The sequence below is a fragment of the Mesitornis unicolor genome, unplaced genomic scaffold (genome assembly GCF_000695765.1).
Source record: "Mesitornis unicolor isolate BGI_N332 unplaced genomic scaffold, ASM69576v1 scaffold28328, whole genome shotgun sequence".
NCBI classification, from domain to species: domain Eukaryota; kingdom Metazoa; phylum Chordata; class Aves; order Mesitornithiformes; family Mesitornithidae; genus Mesitornis; species Mesitornis unicolor.
Window position 1 is genome coordinate 45,011 of NW_010200248.1, and position 9,817 is coordinate 54,827.

Genomic DNA, 9,817 nt, shown 5'->3' on the forward strand with positions numbered 1-9,817 from the left:
TGTAGAACAAAAGATAAAACCGCAGCTTTTTTCTATCCTGTGCTTTGTGTGGTTTTTAATGTGTTATTGCTTTCTGCCTATATCTGTAGTGTAGAATAACAGTGAGTAGAAAATATCAGCATCTCTGCTTCACACATATTTTGGGCACTGTCTCCTCTGAAGATCAGAAGCAGTGTACAGTACCATGGTTGTCCATTCCTTTAGTCAAGCTGTATTGCAGAATGCTTATATCTGAAGTTGTTGACTTTAAAATGTTTTTATAAACAGAGCTGAGACCAGTGCAGTGTTTTGGACTGCTTGCAGAGAGCGGTCCTGAGACTGGGACTTGACAAGATGGGGATTTGCTTTGGCTGCACCACCAGTCTGTGGAGGTCCCTGGGCTTCTGTATTAGTCACCTTTGTGCTATTTAATTTCTTACTGATAGAAGCACATGTCCAACATGCATGGCCTTTGCTGGACTCATGAGAGAGAAGCTATGGAGAATGTACTAACCTGAAGCCAACAAAATCTCTGCTTCTCCTACTCAGTTTATTCTGTTTTAGTAACAGACTGTGAAAGAGTTGGTTGATGTTCTCAGGTTTCTAAATGCCTGCCTCAGGTATGCTACACCTGTTTATTTTATCGAAGGGTTTGGGTTGGGAGAGACCGTCGGAGATCATCCTGTCCGCTGTGGGGAAGGACATCTTTCAGTAGATCAGGTTGCTCAAAGCCTTGTCCGACCTGACCGTGAACACTTCCAGTGATGAGGCATCCACAGTTTCTCTGGGCAGCCGGTGCCAGTGTCCCACCACTCTCACTGTGAAGCATTCCTTTGTTACGTCCAATCTAAACCTATCCTCTTTCAGGTTACAATCATTGCCCCTTGTCCTGTCATTACAGGCCCTGGTAAAACGTCTCTCTCTGTCTTGTAAGCTCCCTTTAGATATTGAAAGACCTCAGAGGTCTCCCTGGAGCCTTCCTCTTTTCCAGACTGAACAATAGCAGTTGCATTTTCAGTTTTGTTTTGACCATCTACCTTAGAATTTGTCTTGTCTCAGATTTTTGGATCTGGGCATTGCTTTTGGGATTGTGCTGTGAGTGATGTGGATCCCTGGAGTTTAAACACCTGTGTTTTGTCTCTTGTTAACCAGGTGCAAATGTAATGGACATGCAAGTGAGTGCATGAAGAACGAGCTTGGAAAACTGATCTGCAACTGCAAGCACAACACCTTTGGGGTTGACTGTGAAAAGTGTCTGCCTTTCTTCAATGACCGACCGTGGAGGAGAGCAACAGCAGAGAGCGCCAATGAATGCTTGCGTATGTGTGACCACGCTTGAGGGGAAGCCTCTCGTGGGTTGGGTCTCCTGCCTTTGTTGTGGGCATCCAAAAGCTGACCCTGCGTGATTTTAAGTTGTCTCAGTTGCAGTGTTAAGCACAGTTGTGGTGTTTTTCAGCAGAGGTTTTGTGGGACTGCTGGTCATTCCACTCCTATCCTGTAGGTGCTTTCTGTTAGATCCCTAGAAGGGGCATCTGCCTTCTGGAGGAGGATGGGAGCAACCTTTGGGAAAGAGGTGTGCTGCAAAAAGGTACAGGCTTGTTCCTTATGGAGCTCAGAGGAAAAAAAAATGTAGGTAGTGTGTAGGTAGGTATAATTGACCTTCAAAAAGCTCCTCCTCTGGCATCCGCTGACTTCCTGTTGTATTTGGATTACAGGTTTTTACAATTACTTGTTGACTATCTCATCCAATTTTGAGGGTGTTGCAACAGTTCGGGACTGCAAGATGCGGATCTCTGTGACTGAATGCCTATTTATTTTGCTTGGTTTTGTGTTGCTGACCACAGCTCCTGGTAGTTTACTTTATGGGGAAGTTTTTTCAGACAGAAAGGCTTTCTTCCTGTCTGACCTCTGTATGTGTTGATTAGTCTCAGCTGTTTGGTAAAGACCTGTGGCTTCCCTTGACAGGCCGGTGAAACCCGGATCTCCTGCTCCCTAGACAGGGGGAATTTGTAATCCTGGGGAGAAACTCTCCTTGCAGCATGGAGTCAGCCTTGCTGTTATCTCCTCCTGCTTGTTTGCATGATTTAGATCAGTGTTGCCATGTGGGAGGGCAGCATTTCAGCTGCAAATGGCAGCCTGACTTGGAAGGGTGTAGTTTTGAAAACACTGTTTTTCTTCTGGATGTAGATGAGAGTGGCCTCGGAGTCTGTTTCATCGTTACAGCCCTGATGCTTCTTCCTCACGTTCAACCACTACAAAAACATGCTTCCCCTTTTCCTTCTTATTGATGCACAGATGCCTTAGGGGCTCTTTGCATGGGTCTCAGGATGCTTAAAGGCTCCTACTCCAGCTCCTCTATAACTTCATGTTGAGCTTTGTGTAGCAGGTTTTGTGACTGTTGGGGTCAGACGGCCGCATGTACCGCTCACTGGTGGTACCCTTGTCTTTGCAGCTTGTGACTGCAACGGGCGGTCACAGGAGTGCTACTTTGACCCTGAGCTGTACCGCTCGACGGGCCACGGGGGCCACTGCATGGGCTGCTCCGATAACACCGATGGTGCCCACTGCGAAAGGTGCAGGGACAGCTTCTATCGCCTGGGGAGCGAGGAGGGATGTCTGCCCTGCAGCTGCAACCCGGTTGGTAAGTAGCGGCAACCAGTGTTTCTGCTTGCAAACTTCCATGCACAAAAAGCACTAGCTTTTCTCTCAGTTACGTAGCTAATTGCAAACTACAGGGTAAAAAGGGTTTTTTTGTTTGTTTTTATTTTCTATTTTTTTTCCCCATGTAGGAATGTTTTTTGGAGTGTATTTTGGTTTAAATTATCCATGGATCTAATTAGGGTTGGGGTGGCAGGGGCAGGTGGTTCACCTCTGCAGCACTTACTTCAAATGTATTCTGAAATAAATTCTCCCCCTCCACTGCAAATGTGTGACCCTGAACACTCCCAGTACTAAAGAGTTCATTTAAATTCTTAGTGAACAAGATGATGTGAGCAGATATTTCTGGAACCTGTTCATACTGAAGAATTGTAGTGAAGTTCAGCTGCATAATTTTCTCCTGCTGAGTGTCCAAGCACTGTAAATACAAACTAATGAAACCTTAAACACAAAAAGGAGTGGGGGTGAGAAAAAAAAGCGTAAACTCCTTTATATTAAACTCCTTTAATAAGTAAATAAAGTAGCTAAACTCCTTTATATTAAACACCCCCCCCCCAAATCAAATAGGAAAATATTCCGCCAGGAGAAAAATCTTTTGTCATCAAGGGAACCACTTGAGCCATGTGGATTGATCCCAGAACTACACCAGCCCACCTCAAATAAGCAGGAAGGAGACAAAAGGGTAACAGTAAGATGTGATGTGAGGTTCCAAAATAGAGTAGCTGAAATAAGTAATTGCTTGCAGCATACCCTAAAAGCGGCCAGTGAGAGGTCTGCCAGAGTACGTCTCCTATCTAATTTTGTCAGAGTTGTGCAGTTGTGAAATTTTTGACCAAGAAAGGCCTCTTTCTTTCTCTCTCTGCTCTCCCAGGTCCTTGTGTTAAACCTTATTTTAAGAGGGGTGATGGTTGGTGTCAGCTGAGTCAGTTCAGAAGAGGCGGGGAGGTGACTTCTCAGGTCTTTAAGGACAGATTTCAAAGGGCTTTATAACTTAGCTATCAGCTTGTGTCCCGTGGCACGCTGGCACCCAAGGCATATTTGAGCCCCTGGATTGGTTTAGATTGCTGGTTTTGTCTGAGTAGGTTTTTTTCCTAAATAAGGGGACTGCAAAGGGATTTGAATTTTGGCTGTATACGGTACAGGTTCTGTGAGTTCTTCTGTCCTGTCCAGCCTAATCATCTTATAACTCCTCACTTGGCTATAATCTTCTGGAGTGGATTGAAGTGGAAAGAAGCAACTATGTCTGTGTATTAAACTATCTTTCTCCTGGTAGTTAACTCTTAACAGTGCTGACAACTCCTAGGCTGATGGCTACACCAATACTTGCAAGAAAACTTTTTGTCTGCTGCGGATTAAAGAGACCTACTGCTGCTTTTTGTGCAAGTCTGTTTGAACAGAACAGTGTTGAGGAAGATGTCCTACCAAAAATGAGTTTTGCTGAAGAGTTTGTTAGGGTTAATGGAGGTTCATGCAGCCTTGCTCCAAAGAGGTGGTTTAGTCTTTAAATCCAACTTGTGAATCAAGGGAGGAAATTGGAGTGTGAAAAGGAGAGGTCAGGACATCCACTGGCAAAGGGGAGATGGTGATTAGGGAGAACACAAGGGATTCAGGGTATCAAATCTTGGAAATGGTACATTGCAGGGGAAAACAGGCATGGAATTAGAAAGGCATATGCAAAGGTAACATGGAGAATGAAACAGGAATAAGGACGAGAATGCAATTTGAAGTTAAAATTATGTTTATATATAATAAGGTTGGTTGGTAGGAATACTTAAAACTGAGTACAGTGTGGAAGACTAAATAATGATTCATCTCTCTAGAGCTGCTAGGAGAAAAATCCCTGTAAACTAGAGGTAGTCTTTAGGTAAGCTGTCACTCGTCGACTTGAAGCTATGCTCCCCGCTTTCTTTTCCTATATTTCTTGCCCGTTTTGTAAAGTTTAAAAAAAATTGCAGGCTAATTTTGCTGGGTGGGTCTGCTGATGTGCCTGTCCCTGCTCTCCTCACAGGCTCCCTCAGCACACAGTGCGACAGCTATGGCCAGTGCAGCTGCAAACCCGGTGTGATGGGTGAGAAGTGTGACCGGTGCCAGCCAGGTTTCCACTCCCTCTCCGAAGCTGGGTGCAGGTAAGGGGGACTGCTGCTCTCTAAAAGAAAAACTAGGCGACTTTTTAAAGCTCTCTCTGTATGGCTCTTTATGAGTTATCCTCTCTCCTGGCTCTTTCAGGCCCTGTTCTTGTAATCTGGCTGGCAGCACAGGGGAATGCAATGTTGAGACAGGACGGTGCACGTGCAAGGACAATGTTGAAGGCTTCCACTGCGAGAGGTGAGTTTCTTCTTCCCGTGGCTTTGTTTCAAGAATGAGAAACATTTGAGCGATGGCCTGAGGTAAACATCAGGGAAATTAATTCTCTTTCCTTCACATCTTCAGATGCAAACCTGGATTTTTCCATCTGGATTCCTCCAGTCCAAGGGGTTGTACCCCCTGCTTCTGTTTCGGACACTCTTCAGTCTGCACCAATGCAGTCGGCTACAGTATCTACAGCATCACTTCCAGCTTCCAGTTTGGTAAAATTGAGCCTTCCTCTGTATCTCGGATTGGGCCATAGAATCCAGTCGGAAGCAATTAAGTAAAACCCTGCTCCTTCCTCCCTGTGTAAGATTGCAAACCTTGGGCAGGCAGGTCCGGGATCCCTCTTTTGGAAGTGCTGAGTTAGTGCTGAAGTTACTGGGAGCTTCCCAGTCAGCAGCTGGCTTGTTTAGCTTGGGAGGAATGAATTCACAGCTCTGTCCTTGGGGACCCAGTGTTAATGTACACCATGCAGGTGCAAGCAGGAATTGTAACTTGTAGATGTAAACCTTTTATAGCTTGAGAGAGGTGCTGGCGAGGGGGCATTTTCTTAATTTTGGAACCAAATCAGGAGCTTCTGATTGAGGGGATTATAATTATTTAAGATTTGAGGTTTACGTGGCTCTGAGTAAAATAGAGTTTTCTTTCTGATGGTCTGTAAGCTCAGGAAAAAAATCTTTGTTCATACAGTCAGCTTCCTGTGTATGTATGTTTTCATGCTGCGTAGTCTGAAAAGAACATCTCTTTAATTAAAATTCCACTGGGGAACAGTTTGTACGAAGACTGAAACTTGCATCAAGTTGTAGGTGACTGCAGGTTTTCCCAGCACTGCTTAAGCTCTTCAGAAAACAAGTTTTCGAACAAGTAGTTGTAGGGTTTAAAGTTAAGTGGGTTCCAGTCATAATTTGAGTTAAGGGTTTAAATTGGAAAGATGATGTTTGTTATCTACATTCTTCTGCACAGCTACTTTCTGAAGTCTGATAGTGCCGGTGTACAGGCTGTAGATTAGTTACGTATGAGCAGTGTGCAGTACGACATGAGAAGTGTGTGCAAAGCTATGTCTTCAAAGGGTGTTCATTCTCGCACATTTGATTTTTCAGGAGAGGATGAGTGGCGTGCTGAGCAGCGTGATGGATCAGAAGTCTTACTCCAGTGGAGTGCGGAAACCCAGGATATCTCTGTTATCTCGGACAGCTACTTCCCTATGTATTTTGTTGCACCACGTAGGTCATTTGAGAAGCAAGTTTTTCTGTACTGCTTGTGCCCTTTCTGTCCTGTCCCCTAACTGTAAGAATTTCTTCCCCTGTCAGGCAAGTTCTTGGGCAACCAAGTTTTGAGTTACGGACAAAACCTGACCTTCTCCTTCCGAGTGGACAGACGAGACACGCGCCTCTCCGCAGAGGACCTGGTGCTGGAAGGGGCTGGACTGAGAGTGTCAGTGCCACTCATTGCGCAGGGCAACTCCTACCCCAGTGAGAACGCAGTGGCCTACACCTTCAGGTGAGAGGGCTTTCCAGGCGTGGTAGGAGTAGCTGGGACCTAGCCTATGGTGCCCCTGGCCTCTGAGCTCTAGAGAGAAAAAAAAACAGCATTAATTTTAGCTCAGATTGTCAGGTTAATTTGAAGCTCGCCTCTAGCAGTATTGCGTAAGTGTATGAGAAGTGTGTTGCAATAGCATGCCGCTGTTGGAAAGGGTGCTTTGAAAGGACACAGCTGTTAGCATCTGAAGGCTTTGCTGATGATGCATTGCTCTTTTCTGTAGGTTACACGAGGCTACAGATTACCCGTGGAGGCCTACTCTTACAGCATTTGACTTCCAGAAGCTTCTCCACAACTTGACTTCCATCAAGATCCGTGGGACGTACAGTGAGAGAAGTAAGTTGTGGGGCAGACACGTTCGTCTAGTGCTCGTGTTGCTCTGTTGTAGGGCCCGGTCTTAAATAGCTGTGGCAGGTTATTTGGCAAAGCCTGTGCCGATTGCTTTTCACATGGCGTTGCTGTGTAACGCCTTCTTGCAGACCTCCTGGAGAGGAGATGGGGGAGAAAGGTGCTGCCTTTGAGAGTCTGGAAGCTGAGGACCCATCACCTGCTGATTCTTTGATTCTAAACATGGCGGTTTTGCGTGTTGCACAGCCACTGTCTCCCAGATTGGTAGAAATACATAGCGCAGAGTCCTGAAGGACAAAGTAGGAGAGGTGCAGGGAGGTTCCAACATTTGGCCTCCATTTCTGCTACACTGGGTACATCAACCTTGTTTCCTGGTCTTACCTTTGCATGACAAATGGGAGGGACGAGCTCTTGAAAGTGCTGCCTGTGCTGAACTTAAGTGAAAGTTCCCAGTAATGGGGGTTTATTAAAATTGAACATGAATTAGGAGCAAAAATATTTTATATATATTGGGTATTGTAATCTGAAGAAGAATGTTTGCAGAAAGGTACAAAGGAGGAATTTGCATTTGGGGAAGGTGGGAAAGCTGCAAGTGTTTTCAGTGTAGGTGATTTGTGAAAAGGAATGTGGGGTTGTGAAATGGAGGAGAAGAGAGGCCTGGAGCAAGCAGTGCCCTGGGTGCTGTAGCCACCGCTTATATGCGGGAGCTGAGAGTCTGCTTGGCGCTCTGGAGCTGCTGTGGTGATACAAACACACTGCTAGAAGTTAAAAACCAGCTATGTTGTGTCTGAACTCGGTTCTGCTTCAGGGAAGGGGCTGGGTGGAGAACAGGGAGCTCTCAAATGCCAGACACAGGAATGGCCTGAGAGGGATAACTGAAGAGTTTGCCCCAAGGCATGGTTTGCAGACGCTGTGTTAGAGACATTATATTAAAGAGATGGTATGTTGTCCTCCCTAGAAAGACAAGAGTTGATTTTGGTGTTTGATTTGGAAATGGAAACCATATGCATGCGGAGCGTAACTTATTTTAACTGACCGCGCTTGCTTACGTGCTGTTCTCGGCATCCTCCTCTGTATTGTTGTTCTCAGCCTTCCTGCCCTGTGCGTGCCCTTTTTATAGTATATCTTCTCACCTGTCTAAACCGTCTTGGAGGATTTTGCTACTTGATTCACCAACTGGGAGCATCCACCTGCTATTCAGGTGTGTGTTTGGTGAGGTGATGGTGAGCATCTTTGTAGTTACACAGCATATCCCTCCTCGGTCCTTTCTAGGTGCTGGCCACTTGGATGATGTTACCATCACAAGTGCTCGCCCTGGACCTGGCATGCCCGCGGCCTGGGTGGAGAGCTGCTCCTGTCCGGCGGGGTACGAGGGGCAATTTTGTGAGCGCTGCTCCTCTGGATACCGTCGAGAGACACCGAGCCTCGGGCCCTACAGCCCCTGCGTGCCTTGTGCTTGCAACGGGCACAGCGAGACATGTGAGCCTGAGACGGGTAAGAGGGGCTGATAAAACAGGGAGAAGCGAGAGGGCGGCTCTTTCTGAGTTGGATGATGAAGCAAAATCCATGTTCACCTCTCTTCCAGGCATGTGCAATTGCAGAGATAACACAGCGGGGTCTCACTGTGAGAAGTGCAGTGATGGGTATTACGGAGATGCGACAGCCGGCACAACCTCGGACTGCCAGCCCTGCCCGTGCCCAGGCAGCTCGAGCTGTGCCATCGTGCCCCGCACGAAGGAGGTTGTGTGCACCAGCTGCCAGGCCGGCACTACAGGTGTGTTCCTACATAAAAAGTCTTTTTTCTACCCATCCCCCATGACTGTGGAAATGTCTCCTGCCAGTTCTGGGGCTCTGGCCCACAGCGAGCAGCACTGAAAGCTGCTGTGTCTTCTGGTTCAAATCCTTCTCCCTTCCTCGGCCCTATTTTCTGTCCTGTGCAAGGCTCAGGACTGCCCATTGTTCGAAAGAACTGCCTGTCTTTCCACACCAAAAGGGAAACAAAGGCTTAATCTGTGCAAAGTCTGAACAATTCTGTGCTATGTAGGTGAGCTGTGCTGGCTTCTGATAGAGCTCTGTTAATTGCACAGTGTTGGACAGAAAATAGCATAGATTGTAAAGAGCCAGGAAGGTGGATCAGGCTGAAATAAAATTAGAAGATGCAGTTTAGCAGCTGGAGAGGCACTGCGGGATGTTTGCAGGGGAGGGCCCTAGGAAAAGCAGGAAGACTGCAGTGACTCACAAACACTGCCTAAAACAATGCAAGACCAAATTTCTGCTCAGCAGTTTCAAAGAGAAATAGGTGAATGGGTAACAGATCTTTTTTTTTTTTTCTTAGCAATAAACCATGGAGTCTGAGCATGTACCCTTTGTGCTGCCTGGAAACAGCACGAAAGTTTTGGGATGGTTGGCAGCCTCAGTGCTTCTCTGCGGATTTTATGCTTGACGTGGCAGAGTCCAGAAGTACAGAGTACCTGTAGATGCTTGAAATGCTTAGAAAAACCCCTGACCAAGCGCAGAGGCAGCGTGTGAGGGTTCCCCATGGGTGCCCATTGCTTTGTGAACCAAAATAGAGTCCAGGGGTCCAGGTTCTCTGCAGCTCAGGTGTCAGTACGAGCTTGTCTGTAGCTATGTGATCGGACAAGAGTTCTTCCTGTCTCCTGCCATCTTCTTGGGATGTGAAGGGAAAGGTGAGGGAAAAAGAGGGTTTGTGTGTGCAAGAACTGCCTGAGAAATGGAGGTTGTAGCTGCCTGGGGAGCTCAGATCTGCAGTAAGTGTAGGGAGCTGCTGAGTTGGATGCTTCAGTGGCTGCACACGGAGGTTTGGCAGATCTTGCTGGCAGCGGGGCTTCTTGGAGCAGTGGTACCCCATGGAGTTCTGCTTGCTTGGACTCTTAAATTAACAACAACTTGCAACATATAAATCTGGCTTAAAGGGATAGTAGGG

At 46.7% G+C, this 9,817-nt stretch overlaps 1 protein-coding gene across 1 annotated transcript in view; it reads left to right on the forward strand.

Annotated features, from left to right (window-relative positions):
- Window positions 1-9,817, forward strand: part of LAMC1 (laminin, gamma 1 (formerly LAMB2)) — a 23,610-nt gene that overhangs the window by 2,450 nt on the left and 11,343 nt on the right. Inside the window, 10 exon segments of the mRNA XM_010189689.1 lie at window positions 1,132-1,298; window positions 2,432-2,620; window positions 4,646-4,778; window positions 4,864-4,962; window positions 5,068-5,204; window positions 6,087-6,209; window positions 6,297-6,486; window positions 6,749-6,861; window positions 8,146-8,367; window positions 8,459-8,647. Of these exon segments, the coding sequence (XP_010187991.1) occupies window positions 1,163-1,298; window positions 2,432-2,620; window positions 4,646-4,778; window positions 4,864-4,962; window positions 5,068-5,204; window positions 6,087-6,209; window positions 6,297-6,486; window positions 6,749-6,861; window positions 8,146-8,367; window positions 8,459-8,647 (1,531 nt within the window). The 5' untranslated portion in view covers window positions 1,132-1,162.